Source organism: Thunnus albacares, chromosome 14, assembly GCF_914725855.1.
Source record: "Thunnus albacares chromosome 14, fThuAlb1.1, whole genome shotgun sequence".
Classification (NCBI taxonomy): Eukaryota; Metazoa; Chordata; class Actinopteri; order Scombriformes; family Scombridae; genus Thunnus; species Thunnus albacares.
Genome location: NC_058119.1, coordinates 6158486 through 6186323, shown reverse-complemented (window position 1 = coordinate 6186323; position 27838 = coordinate 6158486). Strand labels below are relative to the sequence as shown.

Genomic DNA, 27838 nt, shown 5'->3' with positions numbered 1-27838 from the left:
TCTGCATGGATTGAGGACGTATGACAAGTGTACATAAAGGTCTTAGAAATCTGGTGACTAAGTCCACAAGCACTTGTCAATTTTGCAGTTGGACAGCCCTTATCCTTCAGAAATTTAGAGGGAATGCGTCACCTGTGAGGACAGATATTTGGATTGCACCTCAAACTGTGCTAGGCTTAATGGAGCACAGAAAGAGGTGGAGTAAGTCCTGTCCAGTGCCTCTAATCACATCATCAATCATAGCTTCCATTATCATTTTTTATCATATTTGCATGAAAGTATCAACAGAACAACACAGTGCATCTTTGCTTTTCAAAAAATATACTTTAATACAGACATTTTATAACCAGCGTGCATCTATGACCTGTAAACCCATGTAAATCAAACTCAAGACAAAAGTACTCATGACACAGAAAACATACAGCAGAACAAGTCTTGACATGCCTTTGCAAGTACAACACAACAAACAGGTGTAGCAGCTTGATATTCAGGGTAGGGAAGTGAGAAATAGGAGCTTTTACCCATCTATACATGTTGGAGGTGTTCTCTCCCCTTATCGGCATGCAGTACAGTCTGTAATCCTTGCAACAAAATGTAACGCTGGCAGGTTTGTTTGATTTATATCCTGTTTTATCTTCAAGGTGAAGTCACTACCTCCAAAAGCCCATGCATACCTACTGTATCTACGCCTCGAGATGGGTCTGTGTGTGTGTGTGTCTTTGTGTCTGTGTGTTTGTGTGTGAGTCAGTAGTGGGGAGGCTTGGGTAAGGTTAAATGAATACTTATTGTTGGTAACTGGCGAACACTGTGTGTGGACACTAAAACAGAAAGTTTGGATTTTTTGATATAAGGTAATACAAATTGCTGACCATTTGTAATATTGATATTGGAAACAAGCACAGACAAACAGTAGTGTGGTTGGAGTTTTTCCAGAAATGCACACCAACAATTTCAAGCCACAACATAGCATCAAATAAACCAGTGTATACAGTAACTACGCACTAGAACCTGGACCATGGCTCACAAAAGCTGGAACAAGATATAATAACGAGGAGCTGTACTCAAATTGTGAATTGATGTTTTCAGAACTTTTTGTTTGCTGGCTGTTTTACTCATTTTTCAATAAAGCCACCTTTGGGTCACTGTGAGTTGTGCAACCACAGGACTGTTTGCCTGAGTTCATGTTCACACATTAATGTACCTTTCCAGTCAATAACTTATATCACCTTATGTCAAATGATCTGAACTATCCCTGTAAAAAGTCATGTAGGACATTGTTATTTGTCAGTCAAGCCATACTTCATAGTTACTGAAGTTTCTTTGACATTTGCTTGTCTGATGAATACCGGTTTAATTCCCTTCAATGTGGTGGTTTTGCACTGCAACAGTGCAGCAACAAAAGACATGTTTGTGTAGTAAAAACATTGTGCTGGAATATTTAATTCTGTTACCCAAGAGGCTGAGTTTGTAACTGATACCTTTACAAATAGTGTTTTTATAGCGTTTACACTCAACATTCAACCAAGGGTGAGAAGTGATTTTTGATCTTGATGTGAAGAATCATTTGCAAGACAACTGAGAAGTGGTTAGACGTAATACTGACAATGCCAAAAGACAAATAAATAAAGTCAGAAAACATGTTTAAGAGGGAAACGTTATCATACAACATGGTCAGACTAGAATTTAGCAATTAGCACAATTAGACAATTGACAGCAAATTCAGACAGACCTGAGATATGGCTTGAACATTTTAACATCAGTAAATCAAGCAGCTAAATGTAGAGACATTGGGATAATCACTTTAAAAAAGATGCCATCACTGAGAAGATTGGAAACCTCTTCTGGCATCTATACGTTTTACATCTTGTTCATCTGAGTCAAATTTTGCTAGAAATCCGGATTGCCTTGTAACACAAAAGTATGTTTCTGTTAATGGCAGATGACAAAAGCATTTATATTTTAAAAAATCACTTAAAGCTGCATTAATCTTTTTTTTTCGAGTAACAGGCAGAAAAACACAAAAATAAGTTAGCAGACACAGCCACCACCATATCACTGGCATATAAAATTGTTATGGCTAATGTTTGCCTACTTACACAGCAGACATGGACCGATATAAGTATTTGTTTGGAGTCATGTAACTGGCAGCCTCATTAATATAAGTCAAAAATTCACTCTCCTTAGTTCTGTTTAGTTCTCCAGAAAGTTATGAAAAAAATATCTAGGTCTTGCTAAATGTTCAACTTTCTTCACCAGCTAGTTGCTAACTGTCTGTTCAAAGTATGATGCTTGGCAGGTAGAATCAAGTCAGTTTATTGGAGATTTTTTTTTGCCTTAAAAGTGTGTGAACTCACTTATTTTGTTGGCTGGAAAACCAAAACAGTGAGCTAAAAAAGGCTAAAAAAGATAGCTGCTCACTCATCATGCTAAAATCACAAAGAGTGACCTGTTTATATTACACAGTCAATTCATCAATTTTTATCAATTGTTAAAATAACAATATATTGATTTACAGCAACCTTAAGTTCCGAAAAAGAATATTAAAATGTTATCCTAACTGTTAACAAAATGCAATAGGGATCATGGAAAATGAAATTTAATTCTGGGAAACACTGGTTTGAGATAAGTGCTACGTACCAGTCACCATAGTCTCCTGTTGTTATGCTTAATATATGAAGGCATCACAATTAATTTGGCACAGATGCATTGACGCTTAAAGATGCTAAATGTTACTCCTACCAGACTGGGACTGGCCAAACATGATTAGAACACACACTCAGTACATAGCAAAACAGACACCATACTGTTACTTTTTTTAACATAGTGAATCACTGTGCAGCATAGAGAATACAACAGTGTTTTGACAAATATTCAGTAATAGTGAACAAACATGCACCACAAAGTCAAGTAGTAGACATTTTAACACTCACTGCTACATCTACTGTAGCTAACGCTGAAGTGTTCAACTGTGTGAAGATATTTAGCTTTAATATTGCTGTTGACCTGTGCTTATGATGGGAATACTCATTGCTTTTGTACATGGCTACTTAGCTAAGCCACTCTTGTGCTACGATATTTATTGATGCATTGTATCATCTTCACAGTGCCTATAGAGAGCTTATCACAATACAGGCAGTGCATTGCAGTCCGAATGTGTGTGTGTGTGTACATGTGTGTGTGATTGTGTGTGTGTGTGTGTGTGTGTGTGTGTGTGTGTGTGTGTGTGTGTGATTGTGTGTGTATGTGTGTATAGATGTGACTGTGTTGCTTGTGGTTGTGTACTTGCTGATCCCCTGTTGGCACTTCATAAATATGTTGTCCTCCTACATCAGCAGCATAGGCAATAGGAGACTGGCATCTCCGAGTCCCATTGACCATCTTCTCTAAAGATGAAAGCTTTGACCCAAACTAGTCTACACAGGATACACTAAAATAAAAGTATCCAAATTCAGAAGACTGCTCCGTCCTCTTGCGGAGTGGAGATGAATGACAATGCGCTGCCAAAGCAAAGTACTGAAACAGCATAGGAAAACAATGCTTTCTCTCCAGGCTCCATCACAGGGCTTCAAAGGAGAAGGCAAGGACAAGATGAAAGGCTTGGATGCATTGTGGTATGTGAAAAACACTGGCTAGCCCTCCACTAACTGGTGTCAAAGTTTGCGATTTTAGCAGTCTCTTTTTTCATGGGGACATGACGGCAGATGCTATCAAGTCGGATCAAGTGCCCTCTAATGTGACACACTAGCAGGTGTGCAGTAATGGTCAAGAGATCATCCAAGATATTCTTCGAAGGATGGAGGAGTATCCAACAAGCAAATATTTACAAGATATCTATTGGGTAAAGCTCTGAGCATTTCTGTCTATACAGTTCCTTCTCATCCTCTCTGTTGTGCTTATTTTAATCAATTATTGAACAATCTACTGCAACATGCTGAAGCACAAAACTTCTTTTGTATTTGATGTTTTGTGTCCTGAATTACTCTTGCAAATAAAATATAAAAAGTGCTAGAATCATCAACTATTAAAACCCTTCAAACCTTTCTTTGACCTTCTGTTCCTCACACTGTACTCCCCAACAAATAAAAAAAACAAACACTTCAAATTCTGTTCAAGTCCATACAGTTTCTGAAACACATTGTGGCTAGATTACAGAAGGTTCATGCGGACTCTGGGGGTCAGAGGACAGAGTAACAGAACACGTATTGGGAGGAGGTTTACTGTTACATTGGACACACTTTGTTCTCTGGGATGGGGAGCTGGGCAAAGGAGCCACAGTCGGTTGGGGAGTCATCAGACCTGGGCGACGCTGTACCACCCACAGGGATGCGGGCCGCAATGGCTGACATTTCTCCTGTTTGACTCTCAGCAGTAATTCCAGGTCGCTCTGACGTCTGGTTAATGTTGCTGTCTGGGATGGTGCCCATGCCGGTGAAGAGCTGGATTAGGCACTTCCTGAACTGGACAGAAATCAAGAGAATTACAGGCAGTTAGCTTGATTAAAATGATTTTCATTTACAATATTTAGGGACCATGTTTATACATTTTGAAGTACACTTATAAGAAGATCGATACCACTTGTGTGTGTGTTAAGTGTGAAGCTAGAAAGGCATTAGGTAGGCAGTTAGCTTACTGTAGTTAAGCTTAGCATAAAGACTGAAAGCAGCCAGCCTTGCTCTGTCTAAAGTTATAAAATACAACTTACAGCACCTCTAAAGCTCACTAATTAACACGTTATGTCCTAATTGGCTGATCGGTTTGCAAACAGAAATGTACAAATGAAAATTTGTTGTTTTAGAGAGAGTTACACAGTGTAATTTGTCAATTTGTATATGGAATAAAAAAGAGATAAAGTGTGTTAATTAGTGAGTTTTTAAGGCGTTGATAGTCTACTGTAGACATATTATTTATCTTCTGACGGAGCCAGATTAGCTTTTTCCCCCTGCTTCCAGTCTTTATCCTAAGCAAAGCTCCTGGCTCCTGCTCCACAGACATGAGAATGGTATCAATCCTCTTATCCTTACTCTTGGCAAGTAAGCAAAATGTCAAACTTAACTAATGCTTTAATGGATGCAAAAAGGAACTGCCTTGCATTTTCACTTACTTGCTTAGTCTTAGTGTCTACAGACACACTAAATGAATATAATTTTAAAATGTTTTGTCCCATTGTATATTACTTGTGTCTTGAGAAAGGAAGATCCCGCACACTGCTCTTGCTCAGCATTAGAATTTATTAATCATAGGTGACATCTAAAGACCTTTGCGATGCTAAATTGTGAAGCTTTTAAGTTTTTTGGAACGCCCTTGATGTGGCATGCCAGTGAATTTTGCCCAAAACATGAAACAGGAAGTTGTTGTAACTTGACTTTACATTGTCCAATCTGCCCCAAATTTCTCTTGCTTGATAAGAGCCTGAACACATCTACATGTCAACATTGAGTCATAGTCATAGTGCCACCTACTGGCAACAGGAAGTTACAGGTGCTTTATTTTTACAACCTCTGCCATGTAGGTTGACCAGATCCACCTCAAATTTGGTCAGAAAAGCTTTAAGATCTTGATGATGCTATATTGTGAAGCTTGTTAGTTTTCATTAAATGCCATTGCCATGGCCATGCAGCAAATTTCAATGTTTCAACAAGAAAAAAGAAACTGTTGTAACATGACTCCTCATCATCAGATCTTTCCTAAATTTCACATTTGATAAGAGTCCCAGTCTGAGAACATGTACAGGCCAATATTGAATCATACTCATACACCATCTACTGGCAACAGGAAGTTGTAGGCCCCATAATTTTACAAACCACTCCTAGCAGGTTAACCAGATCCATCTAAAATTAGGTCAGCTAAGTTGTAAAATCTTGATGATGCTAAATAGTGAAGCTTTTGAGTTTTCATCGAACGGTGTGTATGTCCATTATGAAAGAAGAAGCTGTTATAACTTAACTCCACATGATCAGATTTATCTTAAATTTCACATTTGATAAGAGTCAAGGCCTGATGACTTCTACACACAATTTTATTCATAGTCATAGCACCACTAACTGACAACAGGAAGTCAGCCCTATGTGACAAACTTGAAATTTTCATGGTTTACATGTCTTCACATGATATACAGCAACATGATGCATAATTAGTGGGTGTTTTCTAGTGTGACATAGTGGACACAGGAAGTGATATTTAACTCCTTCGTGCAATGTCCGATATTTATGAAAGTTCATGTGCATGTCAAGCAACCTCCACTAAATGTATTACTGCATTAATGACCCATTTGTGTAGCACCACCCACTGGCAACAGGAAGCAAGGCATATGTAAAACTTCCTTTGATGTACATGAAATTTAAAGTGTGTGGTCTACATTTGATATGCAGCAACATAATGTACACAGGAAATAATATTTTACCCATTCACACAGTGTCTGATAATCCTGAAAATTCAGAGCCATGTCAACCAACCTCCAGTAGCTATACCATGGCAGCCGCTCCCTCCGATGCATGTGAGGTGTGAGAGTCCGTTAAAAGAGGCTTTACTATTAAGCATCATCAAGGTCTTAAGACTTTTCTGACCCAATGTGAGATGGATCTGGTTAATTTGCTAGGAGTAGTTTGTAAAAGTATAAGGCCGAAAACTTTCTGTTGCCAGTAGGTGGCACTATGAGTATTGGCCTGTTCATGTCTTCAGACCAGGACTCTAATGAAACCTGTGAAATTTTGGAAAGATCTGAAAATGTGGAGTTGAGTTACAACAGTTTTCTCATGTTGAAACATCGAAATTCACCGCATCGCCATGGCAACAGTGTTCAATAAAAAATCATAAGCTTCTCAATATCGCATCATCAAGGTCTTAAGGCTTTTCTGATCAAATTTGAGGTGGATCTGGTTAAGGTGATCTGTGAGGCAGAGATCGTAAAAGTACAGCACCCATAATGTCGCAGTGATACAAAATGGAAATCTGGTACTTTAACGAAAGCCTTTTAACTTTAATGAAATCTAAATTGATTTTTACGCTGTTATTTCTGTAACAGTTGAAGCCTGGATACAAACCTGTGCATAAGTTAATGCAGTGCTTATCTTATTATCTCTCTAACCAGCGAGGTGAACCAACTCCATTAGATCTTTGAGAGATGTGAGAAAAAAAAGGATCCACACAACAGCTGTTTGGTATACATACCAACGTAATTGTTCCAAATGCCTTACTTGAACACAGATTAAATGCAATTAGAGGCTGTTTATCTAACCAGAACAAGTCTCTGGCAAAAAAAAAACCCCTCTGTCATTGTTTCTAGTAGGTCTGCTCAGAGGGATTACAGCTGGGAACAGGATGGCTGTTTTAAAACATAGTTTCCTTATATACAGAAAAGGAACTTTTATACACAAACAAGAGAATGTTCATTGCATAAGAAGGACTATAGGGATGGGAAAAAAACAGTTGGTTGGCTAATGCAAGGGTCTTCTGAGGTAAATATAAAGAATTTAGGTCAGTGCAGCCAAGACGTTTAATCAGCTCAAGCCGCAGTACCCCGGGTGGAAATAGCATGGGAGGCCAGGGAGAGGGAAACCAGTGTGTCACAGCTCCCGGCCTGACTCCAGGCCTCCCCTAATGCAAATAAGACCCATAATTTCCCTAATGATCCCAGATCATGTATGCCTCACACATGTCCCACCAATAGGGAGAGCTTCCTCTTCACCACTGACCTCGAAGTGGGTGTGCCCACCTTTGACTCTGCATGAAGTTCAGAACATGTACGCACAGTGCTAGTGCGGTGGGATAAAAAGTTTGAAAAAAAAAACAAAAAAACAATTGGGTTTGAATGCCAAATTGTGGAAAAAATTTTAATCCAAGTACAAACATGATTACTGTTATTCGTCTTGGGAACCGTTTCTCGACAAACTAATGCGCCTGTAATCTTCAGGGTGAAGGAACATGTCACCCAGTGCAGTGGTGTGGCTCATTGATGTGTTTTCAATAGTTTTTGGACAACAACAGATGTCTACAGCACAGAGGATAAGATATATCAGGCTTTGGATTTACACAATACTTCTAAATACATCAATTCATTGTTGGTTTGGCTCTGCACATAAGATTTGTTGACAAAAAGGAAAACATAGAAAATTACCAGCCTTATCCTTTAACACATCTGACTTTGACACTGGAGACTGCTGTCTGCTTCCTGTCTCTAACTGTGAATGTTGGTTGCTTTTAACCCAAACTACATTAATCAAGTCATGTGCATGTTATAAGGAACTGACATACAATGCCATTCTGGTCGGCCGAGTGTTGGAGTTTCCCCATTTGCCATTGCTCTTTCAAAATTTATTAGCGCAAACAGTCTTCTATTACAGCGGTTTTATTCATTGACTGCAGTTCATTCCAAATGTATCGCATGCTAAGAAGGGAATATTTTGCTGCTCTTGGATACTACTATCTGAAGACTAAAGACTTCTGAATTCTCTGACCAGACCATTTTGTCTGTCCCTCCAAGGTAAGTGAAATGCTTCATTAATACATATTATAATGTGGCCGCATTTCTGGCGAGACTGCATTGTCGACGTCAGCAATTAACTACTCAACACAGAGTGAGTCATAGAAAAATGAGAGACATCCGCATATAGAAACAAATGAAAGATGTGTCTAAATATCAAGATCATATTGGAGAAATGCCTCAGATTGACTGAGCATGTCACTATGGAGACGCACAGTAACAACAGTTGAGGTTACCCTTACATAAAAGCCATGGAAATTATACAACATCTGTGTGCTGAATATGACAGACTGTGAAAGACAGAGGCAGGTGCAGAGAGAGTATGTTTGTGGGTATAAAGATCTAGATGCTAGTTTCATAGGATTTCCTTGTTTTGCATTTACCAGAATTGACAAATTCTCTACCAAAATGTATTTTACTTGCTTGTTAAAAATGTGCATGTTAGGATAAGCATTATGATTGCTGGCACTGTTTTAAAATCACTTCTACTAATATTAAATCACAGATTTTAAGAATACGAGTGTTGGAATGTATTTAGCCTGAACTACAATTGAAAGAACAAAGATTAAAGAAAGAAAGCCCAAGTATACATCAGCCGAAACACATTATTATAGAGTTTGCTGCTTATCTTTATGAAAGTCCAGAGAGACTGAAACAATCAATAAATTGTGATGGTGAGCAAGAGGAGTGTGCGGATTCTTCCTCTCTCAAGACTGAAGTTATACTTTTCAACGCACTTGCATCTGAGATAGCTGGATGTGCAAATATGTCCTTTGAAAAAATAATACGTGCATTGAGCTGTGTGCATAAATCAGTAAATCCAAAATATCATTTTTAGTAGTAAAACACATTTCAACTGTTAATAATCAAAGAATCAGTCACCATTTTCGAGGGCATTGCGCTCTCAGACACACATACGAACACAATGGCAGTGACAATCAAGTCAACAGTTGTTCTTAGAAGACCACAGCCTTTTTCAGCCTGTCCCCACTAATAGCACCACAATCATTGGTTTCCACATTACTTTAAGTCTAAAAACACTAATTGACGTTTTTCTGTGTTGAAACTGCCACTCTGTGAAGCCCTGGGGAGAAATCATGATTCCTGACCCTTAATGACCTGTTTAATTTAACTCAAAGCCTCCTAACTTTAACCAGTAATGCTTTTCAAAGTGATGCAAAAACCTCTCTGTTACCCTCTCTTGTCATGAAAACACAATGGTGCTATGGTGATGTTGTAGTAAAGTTAAAATCCTTTCTGGTGAAAAACATCTTCTTTAAAAACATCACTTTTAAAACACTCCAACACACAGAATCATAAACTTTCATTTTAATGGAAAATGAATAGCCTGGAACACAGTAACCCTGAACATACACATCTTCTCTTTAGAGCAGTTTAAAACTGAACTGTAGAGATTCATAAGGGTAGTGAGACAGATTTCAACACCACTATTAGGCCTGCTGAAGCAACCATATAAATGATATCACTACAATGCCATGATAAATGTAAGCATATGCATACAGTAAGCATGCAATGGATATCACAATGATCATTCCTGGTCATGTTTATTCTAAACCAACCAAACCAAAAGTCTTCAAACAGAGGGAACTATACTGTATGTATCACCACAAGCAGAAGTCACCATAGTGATGTTAAAAGAAATCCTGTTGCTGAAATTTGGATATATAAAACTCTTGAAATTTTGTGTCAGCATACCTTAGATTGTTTAATATGGACTCACTGGGTTCAATCTTGATTGGCTTCAATTTCTGTTAACATTTCAACGCCCACAGACCAATGAGTTTCTGTTCTGTCTGTTATCAAAGCTGGATGACCAACTGGGCCAAGTGACCAACATGCCATTTTTCACTTTTTTTTAAGACATTTGAGAAGCTTGTAGGAGGCTCGCACAGCTTTCCCTGATATACGATATATGTTTTGCAAAAGCCCTTGTTTCCCCAAATCTCTAAAATGGAAGTGGCAAGTGCAAAGTAAGAAGAGTTACAATGGCCACCAGGTTGAAATATACTGGAATTTTCCTTTAAATGTTGTCATGAACTGTGTGCATGCTATGAGTGTTTAGGGATGGCAGGTTACATACATACACAAGGAGGGAGACTGAAGAGGAATCGTTTTTGCCTCGGCTAGACCATAGTGACTTCATCCAGCCATGTTGGTGGCTCATTTTCATCTAGCCTTTATTTTTTCAAGGTCTTCGTTCGTTTTGCTCCTGGTATCACAGCTCTCCCCATTTATTGCTGCCATAATGGGCAAGGTTCAGGTGAGGGGGGTTGTACTACAAGAAAGTGGTCGCAATCGTATGGCTGTATTCAGCTGTCAGCGATTATGATAACATCACTTTGCTTTCTGACAGTAATGGATTGGTGAATTGCAATCCATTATGAACCTATTAACTATGCAAAGGAACACAGTGCTTATAGTATATTCCACCTTTTCATCCTATGAAAAATATTCCAAGGACATATGCATTGAGGACATAATGTTTTAAGCCCATTTGTGCTTGTCTGCTCGGTGCATTTCTATGGCCGTCCTCCCATCAGCCATTAGTGCTTTTGTGAAATACAGGTTTGGGATGTGACGGAACTGTAAATATTTCTCTCTTAACAGCCACTTCTAATGACGATCTCAAGCTTTCTAACGTCTTCACCAATCACACAACTCTCCTCAGACAGTAAAGATCTTTCATGTGAAGCTGCAGCCCTTTTGAAATGGTGAAATGATGTGTTTCCATAATCTCTGGGCTAAATCGATTTGTGGCGCAAAAGGCCACTTGTCTTATTCACTGAGTCATCCGATAAAATGTGAGCATGAAGAGTCAAAGAGTAACATTCTCTTCCCTCAGGAAACCCTGGAGTGCTTCTAGTACATTCATGTACCTATGCAAGTACTGTAAATGGTTGAAGCACTGTAATGTTTTCTAATGATCGTGTTTTTTATTGTGTGATTGTATAAGCGTTCTGAGATTTACAAAACTTGATATATGCCAGCAGAAGTAGAGGGAGTAGAAGAAGTATATTTTCTCAAAATGGGTCAATAAAGTTTTCCTGTCACATCAAGGCCCTAGTGTCAAAACATCAATTTATTTATTTTCTAAGTAAATCTTGTCAAACCAGTTCAGACTTAATTTTCTTACGTGCTTTATTTTTAGATTTCTGCTTTGCCTTTCCTATTGATCCAGCAGTGTGGTATTGAGAGAGCAAAGGCTGTGTAAGCCTAATGTGAAATGGGATTTAAATAATACTAGTAGATGTGATAAATGGATATTTCTTAAATGTTCTTTCACCTTAGAAACCTTTTGACCTGAGAGATCCCAGTTGGCTGCCTCTCTCTAAAACTGCTACAACAAGTAGCTGTAGTCATGCATCATGGAAATCCCCTAAGACTCTGGTTCACCTTTCCTTGTTATGTAACTTACAGAGAGAGAGCGAGACTGAGTGAGAGAGATGTCACGATCAAGCAGTAGAGGTCAGTTGATTTCTATAAGCACTAGCAGTTAAGCTTAAGCAGCGGGAGCTCTGCTCAAACCAGAATGTGCCTGCTAGCTGTCCTTACTTACATCCAGTCGATGTCTTAGTGGTGACACTGGGTGACCCATTTAAACAGTGAGTGCAGCTCAGAAGTGGGGCAGTCAGATGGTCATGCAGACTGCATGCAGTTCTCTGGCAAGGAAAGTCTGATCTGGGAGTCTTTCCAAGCACATATACATATAGTGGGACTTGTATTACTTTATATAAAAATAGATCACTTTAAAGTGTACTGTAGGCAAGTCTCAAATTTGCTCATGTCAGTTTTAATGTTTGCTATACTGGCAGGACGGTGAAAAATCCTGTTGAAATAATAAAACCTGTCATGTATAATCAACACTGTGTAGATGGAGGAATACATGTTAACATTAAAAGATTGTTAAAGACTTCAAAGGAAAACTTTGCACATTGGTGGCTCTAAACTGCACCAAGAGGTAAAGAAAACTGGAGAACAGATGTGACATCACTAAACTGGACACAGTATGATCATGTTTATCACAGACACTAAGATCTAACGTTGGTGAGTCCAGCATTCTAGGAGCAGTGAGCCCCGCAGGGCATCAATGTTTTGCGTGATGACACTGTGAGCTCTATTTCTTCACACAGGAACCTTTTTGGCTGGAGTTTAAGGTGTACAGCAGCCAGTCAGGGACATCTATAAAGAATGGGCTGGTGAGCTTCTGAATAAGATCACTCCATGTGAATTTTGCTTGATTAAGCTCTGAAAATAACTTAAAATTATTTGCACCTTAATTGTTACTGATTTAGCCCCTCTAAATCTCTTCCTCCACTTACTATAAGTGTAGTTACAGCAAGTCGCCGACTTGTGTGCATGTGATAAATATCAGTTGCCAGCTCAACCACCAAGACATAGTCTTTGATATCCAACTTAATTGCTCCAAACATTTGGCCTTACAATGTTCTTTTGTCAGCATGCATGAACAGATCAAGGATAAGGTGGACATAATCACTTAGAGCATATTAAATCCATGTGATTCATATTACAGCATGCTATAGTCAAAGTAAAGGGGAGGTGAAGAAGCACAGAGTGTGGCAAAACAGTGTTGTTCACTGTCTGAATTTGAGCAACACAGAGACTATAAGATATACTTGTCTTAGAGTTTGTCTTCACAGTGTTGAAAGTAGTCTTGGTAGGTTCTTATGTCTCCACTCTACAGGTGATATTTTCTGTGTGTGTAGAGGTAAAGCTACTAGACCCACAGTGGTTAATCCATTAGTTGCAAACTATTAAATTAATTTCCAACTATTTTGATAATTAATCGTTTTGAGTAATTTTTTAAGAAAAAAATGTCCAAATTCTCTGATTCTTCTTGAATGTGAATATTTTCTGGTTTCTTTAGTCTTCTATAACAGAAAAACTGAATATCTTTGGGTTGTGGACAAAACAAGACATTTGAAGACGTCACCTTGGGCTTTGGTAAACAGGGATAGACATTTTTCACCATTTTCACCATTTTCTGACATTTTATGGACTAATTGATCAATTGAGAAAATAACAACAGATTAACCCATAATGAAAATAATCATTAGTTGCAGCTCTATTTTACACTGCACACTATCAAAAAAATACACCGACTGTGAATATTCTACAATTAGAAATGATTAAAAATAAATAGGATAAGCTAATTTATGTTTTATTTTATTGATAATGGCCTTCATTGAATTGGACACAGCCATGGCTCGTGTGCAAGATATGTCTCACAGTCAATGCTTACATTATCTATGTGGGTATAGGCATTACCACTTGACCTTTCTGGGATAGCTGCCTTAAATAAAGCATTAATTAAGAGTGTAGTTAGGATGTGACACTTGCCAGTTAATAGACCTTCAATCCAGTCATTTACATCTTTGGTGTCACACTATAATTAACTCAGAAACCATCATGGGAGGCAAATGTCAGCTCAAAACAGAAAAAAGGCAAACTGTTACTTTGAATAAAGAAGGATTGTTTCACAGGAAAACTACCAACATGACTGCACTGTGGCTTACACTATCAAAAAATAGCTTAAAATGAGCCTAGAGACATGTGGACAGGGCTGTAAACCAGAAATACCATGTCATGTGTGAAAGGAGTAAAATAGTGCGTGTCTCGCTTACATTGAGAAAACAAGCTTGACAGCACGATGTAAAATTAAACAAAGTAAATGGCATGAAAAAAATGTCAGCAGTCACTGGTCTTCTACAATTGCAAGCCTCACAAGCGTACCATAGGTGGCTAATGTATTTTTTAACAGAGCCATGCATGGACAATTGTACGCTCTGGATTTCACATTTCATTTATACATGCACCATGCATTACTGAGAGACAGGCTAACACCCAGTAACAAAAGAAAAAACATCTTAATATTCTGCAGCAGCTTTTATCTGCTGCATACAAGTAGAGATGTATCTTTGCTGACTACCCTCTACACCGCAATAACTAGTTTGGTACTAGGCAAAAGGCAGAATCAAGTAGAATAATTTACATTGGCTGAAATAAATTTGCAATTCTTTTGGCTCTAAAATGAAAAGTTACCTGTTTGTTCATGAAGACATAGATGATTGGGTTGTAGACAGTGGCTGTTTTGGAAAAGAAGGCGGGGATTGAAGCCATCCTGGGATCGATTTCAATGGTCGGATGAGCTGTGACCAGTATGGCGAAGGCTGCGTATGGTGTCCAGCCCACCATGAATGCCACAATCATCACCACTACCATACGGGTCACCTGCCGCTCAGGCTTCTTGGCACTGGCCAAACGACCATGAGAGACCTGGAGGAAACAATGACAGGCTGTACAGTTCTTTGTTACTTAATAGACAGGCCATATATTAAGACTGAACAATTACATGTTTTTAAGGCTGATATAACAATTATTTTATTATATAAAATGTTAAAAATAAGAATGTTTAAATAATTAAGTTTGTGTTTCCCATCATTTTATCATTATTAGGGCTGAGCCTTCGAAACAAAGCTAAGACTACCATTGAAACTGAAACACTCCATTTTACCCAAAGTAATGAGTTTCTGTTTTTTTAGGCAGGTGACCAGCTACCCTAATTTAATGGTTTCTGGAGCAGTTAGTTACAGCAGAGCACTAAGTTCGCACTTGCATTAGCTAATTCGCTTCAGCTGTTTCATTCATGCTTCACAATCAATGGCTTGTTCACCAGCTGTGTGACTGTCAGCAGACTGGTAACATCCAATCATATTCATGGAGATATACAACGCAGCCATTATAACCTGACACTTCTCCCTATTACTGTTGACTTAACTAAGATTTTAGGGCCCTATTTTCATGGAGGTGTAACAACCACAGCAAGCAGTGCTCTGATTGTTTGGTATTTTCCAGAAACTTGAATTTCACTTTGCCTGTCTGTGTGGTATTTTGTTGCTGAGAGAAGTGTGCACGGCGCACAGGTGGGAGGAGAGGCGCAACAGATGAGAGGTTCATTAAAATGAGGCAGCGCAAAGTGAGCTGTTGATATTTTGCTGGAATTTCAGTCGTAGATGTTCGCAGAGAATACACATCTCAGAACCAAATCTCTTTCTGGGCAGTATGTGAGTGGTTAAGCGAGAGAGCGAGCGTCAGAAAAGTAACGGTGAATGTGAGCAGAGCAGAGGAAAAGGTTAGCAGTAAGGCCGTATTCAGACCAAATCAGGCGTTCAGTCGTAGGGTTGAGCAGAGGTGTGTGGGGGTGTGGGGGTGTGGGCGTGTTTATTTGTCCTTCAGAACATAACCGCAGTGAAACAATCAGAAAATAACATTTTATTGATATGATTCACCGGCTAGCTCGCTACCAGCGCTTCCTCTCTTCATTCACTCTCTAGCTCGCGCGACCACTGCTGCGCGCGCGCGCGCGCGCTCTCTCTCTCTCTCTCTCTCTCTCTCTCTCTCGCTCTCTCTCTCTCGCTGGTGCTCTCTCTCTCTCTTCTCTTTTTTAAAATGAGTCGGGAAGCAGACAGCAAAGTCTAACTTTACTTTTAACGTTAGTTGTCATTAGTTAGTAAATTGTCAATCTGACAGTAAATGTACAGTACAGACTACAGTGTGTGGCTGCTAATCATCCCCCCCACCCCCACCCCCCGCCAGGCCAGAGCACTCAACCTAGGGGAAACACTGGACCTGATATGTACTGTAATAAAAGTGCCAAATTAGCATAATATTTTCAGCAAAGTAAATCAACGTGGATCACAATTATTATAATCCTTGCATTAGCATGCTACTTGAGTCTGATGTTTCTGATGTTTTCACCAATGACAGAAAGATTATTATAGAACTTTCTATGGCTCTGGCACAGAGTGTGGAGATGGCTCTGTAACGCAAGTGTGAAATCAGAAATGTCTTCTTCTTCTTTCAATGTGTGTCCTGTACGAACTCATACTGACCTTCCTGAGCTTCCGCAGGAGCTTTCCATAGCAGAAGAATATCACTCCAAGGGGCAGAATGAAACAGGTGGTGAAGAAAGTGATGATGTAGCTGTGGTCTATGATGTTGGTTGAATACCTGTTCAGAGGTGGACAACACACATTTATTGAAGCTACATTCAATCAGTACAAAAAGGCTTGGTCAAGGTTATAAATCTAAAAAACATCATCAAAAAACAGATAGTTTAACATATAATTGTTCAATATACATACATGTACTATAATATTGATAATGACAGAGAGTAACTGATAGACATATGACTACTGTGGATCAAGCAAACGATTTGTTTGAGAACAGTTTAGTGTCCCTTTAAGAACAAAATGGTGAACAGTCCCATAATTTCACAGCTATGAGCTGTCTGTGAAATGTCATTTTGACAATCAGAGGCTTTTATCTGGCTGGAGAGAAAGACGGCAGTTTTGCACCTCATTTGAGCTTCCGTTAAAAGGGAAATTTCACAGCTGAGACAAATCTCTGTGACACAATTAAGGGCCCTGAGGCCTCTAATTTAGTCTAATTATGTAATTTCCATAAGAATACCTACCACCATCAAAAACAGGCTCCAGATTAATTTGTAAGGAAATACCTGGCAAACGGAGTGGGGTGTGTGTGTGTGTGTGTGTGTGTATTTGGCGAGTATTTTTATGCATGCAGCTTAATCCTTGTTGCACCTGAAAAATGTGAAACATTTGTGATGGGGAGATTCATGCCTCATACATCCACGCCCATTCCTCATTAATTTATTGTCATGTGACACACATGCAGAATTCCAGTTAATAACACATACTGTAAGGATCCGCTCAGTTTGTAGTGGGTAGTGCCATACTGTAGTTAAAAGACACAGTAGAATTTTGCAGGATTTTCATGGTATATCTGTACAAAATAACTCCAAACACTGCATGCTGCTTGACATTCTGGGTCCCTTGATAGCAGCTCACTTTGGACCCTGAAACTGTAAATATCTGTAATCCCTGGTATGTTTAAGCATCCATATACAACTCTGGGCCGCCTGAATCATTTAGACTTTCTCACTTCATTCAGCACCCTGAAGCCAGGAAATAAGCAATGCTAATTTTTCCCCTAATTGCAGCCATACAGACAGTCACGCACCGCTCATGTCTCTGCCTGGACTCACCACGTCTGCCCTTTTTAGTTTTATGAAAATATAAAGTAATGCACTCCTGTTGTCAACCTCACACCATTTAGTTTCTTTCTATGGTCTCTGCCATGTGCAGACACACGACGGACAACTTGAGGGTAAGCCCCTCCAATTTGGAGGTCCTTTAGCTCTGTACATGCAAAACATGTAGTTAAATCTGTTCAGTTTCTGGTGTATGAGTTAATAGGTCACCAACTGCATCGGACTAAAATGAAGGTTACGATATTGTAACCCTAGTTCTATAAGCACAGGCGGAGCCCTCCACTGGACTCTATGGGTAATACCCTTCCAACCACCTCCTTTATCTGGACTTTAATAGCATTTTAGTGAACAATTGAGAATACACTGCTTCACAGTGGAGACCACAGATAGCTGCAATAATGCCATGTGAGCAAAAATGACAGTGAGTGAGCTGCTACTGTATGTTCAAACAGCCACAGGTTGGGAGTGACAACTGTTTTTTGAAGAACAGTAAGTCTATTGGATTGTCTGGTACAAACATGACTTCCCAATACCACATAAACATGGCAAGTGTACACATCAAAGAGGGCAACAACTTGTAGCCTCAGAATGCCTACAAGACACAAAAATGAAGAATGTACAACGAAAATTACACAAAACACTGCACTAAAATGTCTTCCATTTTTATTGACTATAACTTCACTAAATCTAACAAAATCAAATGACTAATGCGACAAACTAAATCCAAATCAGGTGCCATTAAAACTGCATGACTCCATCACTTAACAATATTTTCCATTTAGCTTTACAGATGCTGCCAGTTGTTGTATTCTCAGTTTCATGATTATGCTGGTCATAAACATAATGCTGCATTCACATGGATTCAGGCAGATGGTAGACAGCAATCCGGATATCATTTTAGTGGATAAGTGCAGGACAGTAAAATTAGGTGAGGCCGGCAGAGAATACCGGCAATGGTCACAATAGAAAAGTTAAAATTTTTTAACCTTTTGCTGCCCTCCACAACGGAATTTACGACCGGATGTTAGCTCCCTCACACAAGGAGAAAACATGGGCAATCTGGACAATGAGAAACTAATCATTTTAAGGGATACACCAAGTACAGTTCTCCTTGCACTGTCCATGTTGGAAATGAATGAATTACCTTACATTTTGGAGGGAATTTAACATTAATTTTAAGTTTGCAATAGAATTTTAAGAGAAAGCTGCATTTTGTATCTACATGCATTACTAGAATAATTACATTAAATAACAGACAAAATAATTTAATTCAGTATATTTTATTCCATTCTTTGTAAACAAATACAAGATCTGTTTGTTTGTCTGTTGGTTTTTCCATCCAGATGGTGTTTTCCGCCTACCGTCTGTCGTCTACCTGAATCCATGTGAACGCAGCATAATGAATGCTAATGTCTATGGTTTCATCACTTAACAGGGAAACTGAGCAACAGGCCAACTTCCCAAAAAAGGGGTAAGAAGGTTACTGATTTGCTGTACACGCACCCATTTTCCCAGCAAGTCCAGGGATTTGAGCTGGCAACTTCCATCTGTGTTAACGTAACATGCCAGATGGTTTGTTACACAGAACCATCTGAGAAGTTGTCCTTAGAAACAGTTTGAAAAAGGGCAGGCATTTTAAAATACTTGGCTGGTGGTTGGATGAACCATCTGTTGATCTCTATCTATCACGGGCTATCGCTTCTCACTCCTGTCACACCTTAACCACACCTGTAGCTGCCAGCAGTTCTAGGATGCTGATTGGTCTGAACCACTGGTGGTTGCCTCGCAAGGTAATTGTGTGTATCTGTGTGTGTCTTCATAATAAATGTCTTACACAATAACTGAGTGCTGGAATGGATTTGAAAGAAAGTCTGCAGCATACCAGTAGTAGATTGTATTCCGACCCCTCACCAAGGGCACAGCTACTTACTGACAGTCCACTGACACCACCTTTTCATTTGCAATCCATCAAAACCTTGCATTTATGCTTTTTAACATTCAAAATCCATCCAATGCAGAATATTGACATGCATCCAGTGATATAAAGACGCACATTAATAAGGCTTTTAAAATTCATCCTGGCAGTGCATGTGGCAACATTTTGGACCTCACACACCTGTGATGTTCACACTCCTGCTGTTAACCAAATGTTTTCTGACAGAATTCATGCTGTGCGCAGCCAGAGGTGGCTCAGTTCATCTATGCGCTGGGTATCTCCATAAGGTGATCTCTTAATTGTATTGTCTGAACCATTCGTTTCCCCCACACTTCTGAGCAATGGTTCCCTTACAGGGCTGGAGGCAAACACTCAGCCCCCTATCTGCACGCCGTTGATCAAAGCAGCTAAATAGCATTACCCAGATGGCACCCTGAGGGCCAAGGTCAGAGCCGACCTGTTTCTTGACTTTTTCCATGAGACACATTTACACGGTGTGAGCTAATACAGCTGAAGCAGCAATGTAGATCTAAGCCAGAGGGTTGAGTGTAGAATGTCAATGGTCTTTATCTGTTTGTGTTTGAGGTATGTGGTAAAAAAAAAAAAAAGAATCAGTGCAGGGTTTTATCTGGGCCAATGGCTGGGTTGAAGCACTGGGGTCATGATTAGGTTATAGTATGCTTTAAGATTAGGGTCACAGAAGTTTAAGTTAAAATCCCTAAGATTTTCATGAAATCAAACCCTGTTTTTGATAGTATGGTCAGCATTTTTTTCAGCAATAGTTGCTCAGTGTATTTAATTACCCCTCTGTATACTAGGTCTCATTGTTAGTGGCAGACTTCACCAGGGCTCCAAACTAACTTTTTTCACCACTGTCCCGGCACTGTCCTGAAAAACTATTTTAACCATCCTGAAGTGAATGTAAACCATCCCAAAAAAATCAAAATTTTGTTTCTTTACTTTGTAAAGCAGGACAGAGGGCCCCCAAATCACTAGATCCGTACCTGTTGATGTATGAGTGTTTTCTTTGACAAGTTACTTAGATTACTTAGATTAGAGATGCTGTTTTCAGTAATTGTAAATGTTTCCATGGTAAACTGTGCCTTTGCAATATAGTTTCATATTTATGTAGTGCACTATGTATGCTGTCTGGTGTCTCTATATTTCTTAGTATTCCCCATTGTTCTGCTCTGCTCTGCTCTCTGCTATGTTCACATTTTAGGGAATGTAATTAATATTTTCCTCATTAATGATGTATTATTTCACCACCTGTGACCCATCCACTATTAATCAGAATGTAATTTTTTATGACCCAACTGATCCGCAGATTATCCACGGTGCAATCCGTGCATCACTACTGTCCACTTACAAGCTATGTTTAATAAGTGTTTAAGGCTTAAATTATAACAGAAAACTAAAGTAATATGTTGAAATTGTCTAAATGTATGCTTTAGCTAATATGCTCACACACAGCCAGGGTAGCGCTGTGTTTTGTTTAACCAGTGCAACAGATTTGCAAGGTCCTACCAGCAAGCTGTTTGTGACTGAGCAGATAGATGGACCATTACCGCAGGAACATTTCACTCACACTGAGTAGCCAGCCAGTGATAGTGGTATGCATGAGAAAATGTGCTTTGTTAATTAAGTTTGTCATTTGCTGAGCGATAGTTTAAAATAAATAAATAAAATAATAATTATATATAAAATCCGCCGTTAGTCTTGAGCACTGGACTCCGCCATTCCCGTGCTGGATTCAAATTGCCTTCATACATACAAGGGATTCAGAAGAAACAATGTATGCATTTAATCCAATGTTACTGTTTTTACTTGTGTCTCATTGATATCAGCCTCAGTGTTCACTGTTCATTCTCCTCATCAGAACTGTATTGAAGTACTGCTAATGCAAAATGAAAACATTTCCTACTGCTACTGCTTCACATTAAATGCATTCAAGTGGCCAGCCGGGGTGGCTTTTATTGTGAAGCAGTCACATGAAACAGAATGAATTTGTCACCAAGGTTAAGCACCCTGGGAATCATTCATCAACAAGAGTCTACAGTGATGCTAGCAGCTCTGTGAGTCTGTAGATAGGCACAGCAGAGCTTTGAGCTAAATGCTAACATTGGCAAGCTCATATGCTCACAATGATAATGCTAACATGCTGATGCTAAACCTGGTATAATGTTTACCATTTTCACAATGTTAATTTTGCATGTTAGCATGCTAACATTTGCTAGCCACTGTGCCACTGGTGTTGCAAAATAAACCCAAACCAATATCTTTACATCTTCACGTTAGGTTTAAAGTTTTGTTTTGATTGTGGTTAGGCAAGTGGGACTTGATTTCAGGATAAATGTTCACTCCTTAAAAATCATACACCAAATTTGAGTGTGTGTGTGTGTGTGTGTGTGTGTGTGTGTGTGTGTGTGTGTGTGTGTGTGTGTGTGTGCGTGCATGTGCATGTAGTGGGGAACTATAAATAAAGTTTGCTTCAGCACATACAGGCTGCAGCTGTGATTCACACAATCACCATTTATGAATACTAAACAAAACAGATCATCAGTGCATCAGTGCACTATGGGGGCAAAATAATTAACCACAGTCTTCAGTATTAAATGGTCCCTTAATCATAGATGTTTTGAGCAATGCAGTTTTGATTTTATTTGCCGGGGTTTGGAAATATTGTGCCCTGAAACATGGGTTGCTGACCCAGTACAGTGGAAGTAAATGGAATTTCATTTATACTGCTCAAAGCAGTAAAAAATGAGATTTGAAAAATTTAGTAGCAATATGTCTTTTCAGAAAAAAAAATTCTGTTCAGTTCTTCTCACAGTGAGGATTATTCTAGAAAATCCATTTTTGTTATTTGAGTGAACTGACCCTTTAAGGCCAATTTCTAAAGGTTTGAACAATCACAGATCATAGAAGGATATTTCTCACCAGTCAGGCTCACAGGTGGTTCCGATCTTGCTTATAGTGTATCTGTTCCAACCCAGCACTGGAGGGAAGGTCCAGATGAAGGAGAAGGTCCAGACGAACAGCAGACCCAGGATAGCATGCTTCGCTTGAAGTCGGATGTTCCCCAGAGGCCGGCAGATCACAAAGAATCGTTCGAAGGACAGAACGGCCAGGGACCACAGGGCCACGATCCCTGAGGCAAACAGCAAGAGGTCAGTGGGACAACAGCAGAGAGAAACATGCACCACCAAATCCTAGAATTTGTTTTCAATTCCGATGAAAATCACAGCTGTGTTTTTCATTTATCTGACACAGTAATAAAACTAAACACATTATCTTCCAGAATATTACAATGTGTGAGCTCTTGATGTGTGTTTTTGCATCTGTTCATCTCTTTCAGATTGCTTCCCTATTTCACCAAAGTGTGAAATGTCATTAGTTTAATTTTATCTCCACTTCTGGCTTTTATCCAGCTGGGGTGGCCTGGTTAAGACTTCCCTCTATAGTGCAGCTATTTCTTATTGTTTGACAAAGAATCCCAATTCTGTAACATGGTGAGGTAAAAGTGGTGGTCCTGTTGCTAGAAATACTTTAATGATCCAGGGTGGGTGCATTAGGCTGCCTCCTATTGGGCTCAAAAAAAAGAGCAGACTTTACAGTAATTATGGTAATAACTCACTCTCACCGACCGGCTAATTACCTATCTCTCCACAGCCAGGTACTCTTAGTGTCTGCCTACTAGGCTCATTGGAGAGGACAAAAGAGAGTGGTGGAAACCAGGGTGTTCAATTATGTCACACACATTAAAACAAGAGCCTCTGCAAAGGTTCACAAATAAAATTAACACCAGTGCCTCATTGCTCTTTTTGTTGCTTGTTAGGGTTACAACTGATGTTCAAAAGGTGTGTTCATGTAGAAACACACCCATCATGTTTCATTCAGTTTTAATGTGTTTATCTATAAAGCACAGGTGCATGTAGACAGAAAAACTAAGAATAGACAGAAATAGAAAATATTCTCACCCTGAGCAGAATATTAAGTGGAGCATCCATCCTGCTCATGGGGAAGAGCTAGCTCAGCTTAATCCATTTATAATTTACTTACGCATACCCCCCTTCACACTCACACACACACACAGGTGACACCAGTACAACACAACCGTCAGTCATTGAAACCACTGGTAAGACCAGAAGTGGAGTGGCTTTCAACTACAAGCCCCTTGAAGATGTAAGCCTATCAGCATGGCTTCCACAATGATAATTTATTACATGAGGTGGTTTCTTTTGTTACTGGACAAGCATCTCATCCTAGTAACAAAACTCTGTTTTTGTGATGCCATGTGCTACAGCTGCCCTTTGCCTCAAGTTATTTGTTTCAATACTCTTCTTAATAATGAATAATGCTATGAGGAGATTCTACCTTTTAGGTGGTAATTCAATGCATCATACCACCCAATACACCATGATCCACCATGCAATTTATCCATGTAAAACATTCAGATGTTCTGTAATCTTTACTCTATGCTATAGTCCCAGTGTGCTTGGATTAATTGTTCTTTTTGTTTAGTATATATCAGGATGTAAAGTCTATATTCTGGGGTATATACACTCAGCAAACACACAGTGAAGAGCAGCTCTGGCAATGATCCATATGGGGTATTGTAACTCATAATAGGGACCAAAGATCAACTATTTCGAGTGAAAGTAATGCGATAATATTCCAATGGAATCATGTGAGCATCACACACCATATGAGACTCATCATATTCTCTGAAGCACCCATTATAAATTAACATTTACTGCTAACGGTAAAGCTGGCAGTTTGACAGTCTGTAATAAAGACGTCCTGTGACTTACTCGAAAGTCGTACTTGTACTTTAAGTAGTGAAAATAGGATTGCACAAACTTTGTTACCAAATCCAATAAGCAGCCTTTGCTTGAATTAATCAAGTATTCTTTTTTCTCTTGATATCATGCTCTTGAGGCTACTCACCAGATGCCCGGATCCCACTTTGGGAGATTCAGTCTTAAATAGACTTTCAGTAGAGACAACGAACCAAACATAAACTGACTTTGTTAAATGTGATTGGTGGTCACAGTGCTCGTAACCTACTTATGGTAAGTCATGCACCAGCAGTATGTCAGAGGGCTCCTGTCCCACTGCTAACATCTGTTGTGAGCATGGCTTTGAATTCTGCCTCACAGGCTCACAGTGAGATTTTGTTACTGAGGCAGCAATCTACACACATCACAGCAGAACAGCACATATCATGCAGGTACTGTTTTAATACAGAAAATCTTAACTATGGGTTCATAAAGAATCATTAAACTGCAGTGACTTTTTGTCAACTGTTGCCTGAAGTACATGAAGTTTTAAGTTTTTTTTAATCTTGATAGTAATCAGTTTATGAATAAAAAAAATTGTTTCCACACACACGTGTCAATCATCCCAATTCTTGTGATCTGGTTTTAATTTGCCATATTCTCCATAATGCTGGTTACACTTACCGAGTTGCACAAAAGGGCTTAGCTTTAAAAGGTGCAGAGCTGATTAAACCATAAAGTTACTTAACTTTGCACACACCTTAAAAAACCACTGTAAAATCACTCCTATGTGAAATAAGTGATGTGTTTGCTGGGCTACATTGTGAATTATATTTAACGATCTTCTTCTTGCTTTAATATTTCCATATATAGAAAGTGGTATCTTACTCAGACATAGTACATTATTGCTTATTTTTCACGAACATTTTTTTCTATATATGGACGCTCAGAGACACTGAGAAAAACTCCTGTCAGTAAACTCCATTATGATCTTCTTTACTTTTACGATAGTCAACTTTTTTTTTTGTACTACATTTTGCTGTGTGAATTTATCAACCTATGGCAGCCGTGGAACTGATTTGCCATTTTTATTTACCTCCCTACCAGATGTCCTGTCAAGATAATTAGAGAACAGATGTTAAAGTCAGTGTTGATGAAAGTCTGAGAATGCGTCATGTGGAGCTGCTATTCATTTTACATCTTTGCAATATATAGTCTGTGTTAAAAACAAAAAAAACAAAACAAAAACGCTCCAACACTGACATCTACAGTTATGGAAGTTGTGCTCACATGCAACCTTGCAATTAGCAAAAGCAAGAAAAAAACAGGTACACCTACCGAAAAAAGTAACAGCAAAGCCCTCCAAGACGCAAGCCCACTTCCCAAGGAAGAAATAACCCCTGGCGTTTGTCAGGAAACTTATTAGTCCACCGGTGAGGGAGACAAGAAAGTCAGCGATGGCCAAATTCACTATAATGTAGTTCAGGGGCTGTCTGAGTTGTTTGTACTTGAAAGTGACAAACATGACGAGGAAATTTTCGCTCAGAGACAGCGAGGTGACCACAAACATCAGCACGGCCAAGATAGTGAAGTTCCAAGGCGCGATGTTCTTGACGGGTGCATTGAACGGATCATTAACAGTGGAGAGTTCCGCTGCCACGGTGTAGGACACAGCGTTCACAGATAGACTTAAAGTATCCATTGTCCATGCCCAGAGTGGAGGCTACTTGTTTGGTGACCCTAACCGAGTGAAAATCCGGTTTGTTCTCTTTTTCTCATACTCACAACTTCATTTGGAGTCGCTCCTGGACAGCCGCGTTCACTAGTTTGCGTTAAACACACAGTCTACGCTGTGGAGCATCCTCTGCGCCCTGGGACTCTTCTTTAACAAAGTTTATGTGTTGAAATCCGTGTTGACTGAGGCGCATGGTCGAGGCCGAGAGAGAGAAATCCGCCCTAAATCTCGAGTAGAGCTGTTAGAAAACGTGAGTCTACATGTGAGAGCGGAGTAGTGGGGAGGCACACGTTGCACGGCAGAGGCGATGCTTTAAAAACCGCTGGCAGCAAGTGCACGAATGACCGATCAGTAGCATCTTGGGAGCTCTTATATAGGCGGCTCCGGCTTCACTGCTGTCCTCCAGGAGAGGCGACAGGACGCCACGCGATCTCTTCTTGTGCGCTCCTGTGTGCGCTGTGCACACTGGTGACAACAAACTCTCTGGGCTTGACGCACACATGGCTGAACCCGGCAGTTTATAGCCGCGATCGATCGATTTCTGTCCTTTTAACACAAACCAGTTTGATCAATACACCAAGTAAGTCTTTGTTTTAAGAGCGTTTAGGAATTACACGCTGAGATGTTGTGGCTTTGTGCTTTCCGGTGCGCACTTCATTAATCATGCGTAATTAGGCGCATCAGGAGGCTGATTGGTCACAGTATTCGTGGAATTCATCAAAACTACATGTGTTCACCTTTTACACATTAAAATGTATGTGCATGTAAATGTCTTTGAGTGATGTGTTTTCAAACACCTGTGTGGTCGATTAACCTGGACAGATCAAATCAACCTTTTTTAATCAACTTGTCTTGCTGTGTCGTCTGTGTCTTGCTGTGCTTTGTGCACGACTACAAAAAAGGACACGCAATAATATTATAAAAAAAAACAATGCTTTGTTTGCCTGCTGCCTGATAATTACAAAATTCAAATAAATAAATAGCCATCCTTGCTGCAGCTAAATGTGCCATCAAGAGGTCAGCTCAGACAACAAGTAAATCTTTGATTATGTTAGACTGACCCCCACCACACAACACAACCACACAGACAAAACCAAAACCACCTGCTCACTAATCATCTAAATGAGCTTTGTTCCTCCACTTTCAGTCCTGTCTTGTCCTCATTCCCTCAGCATTTCTTTTAAATTCATTACACACATACACATAGTACACAGACAATGAAAAGGCTGACTGAACATATTGGCACTGCACATCACAACTTGCAGTTCCACAATACAATCACAACAGTCTAAGAAAAGTTTGCGAAGTGAAAACAAATTTTAAAATCATCAAATCATAAAATTATGTGACACAGGAGAGAATTTGACACACCTAATGATCTCTGATCTGTTCATCAGACTAATCATTAACAATTATATTTATACAAATACACTTTATGATTTGGGGTTTAAGGAACTACAACTGGGAAAGGTTTTGAAAAATATTTGTGATGCATTTTGAATGCTATGTTTCAGTCCATCCCTTTGCCCTCAAAATGTGCTTTTCCCTTTTTACCATTTAATTTATCTTAATTTTTAACATAATTCAGTTTCTGATTGCCTGTTTCTAGTCCTTCTTGTACATAAAAACGGAAAAAAAATAAATTTTCTCAATTTTTTGTGTACAAAGCATGAACATTATCTGCATTAAATGTGTAATTTCACTAAATTTCTTCAAACTATATACACAAAAACACATTACTGTCAGCTAGAGCCAGCTCCACCGTGGATCAAGCGTCTCACTAAGCATCACTACA

At 39.3% G+C, this 27838-nt stretch overlaps 1 protein-coding gene across 1 annotated transcript; it reads right to left on the bottom strand.

Moving 5' to 3' along the window:
* Nucleotides 1-335: 335 nt before the first annotated feature.
* valopa (vertebrate ancient long opsin a) lies at nucleotides 336-26712 on the bottom strand. Its single transcript, XM_044373830.1, has 5 exons — nucleotides 25647-26712; nucleotides 22468-22678; nucleotides 16411-16528; nucleotides 14561-14794; nucleotides 336-4457 (listed from the first exon to the last, which is right to left on the bottom strand). The coding sequence occupies exons 1-5, from the start codon at nucleotides 26008-26010 to the stop codon at nucleotides 4221-4223; spliced, it is 1164 nt and encodes a 387-aa protein (XP_044229765.1). The 5' UTR covers nucleotides 26011-26712; the 3' UTR covers nucleotides 336-4220.
* Nucleotides 26713-27838: the final 1126 nt, after the last annotated feature.

Coding starts and splice junctions, on each gene's coding strand:
- valopa (XM_044373830.1), bottom strand. CDS start 26,010: ATGGATACTTTAAGTCTATCTGTGAACGCTGTGTCCTACACCGTGGCA. Junction 16,529..22,467: donor ACCACCTGTGAGCCTGACTG/GTGAGAAATATC, acceptor ACCTCTGAACAG/GTATTCAACCAACATCATAG. Junction 4,458..14,560: donor ATGTCTTCATGAACAAACAG/GTAACTTTTCAT, acceptor ATTTCTGTCCAG/TTCAGGAAGTGCCTAATCCA.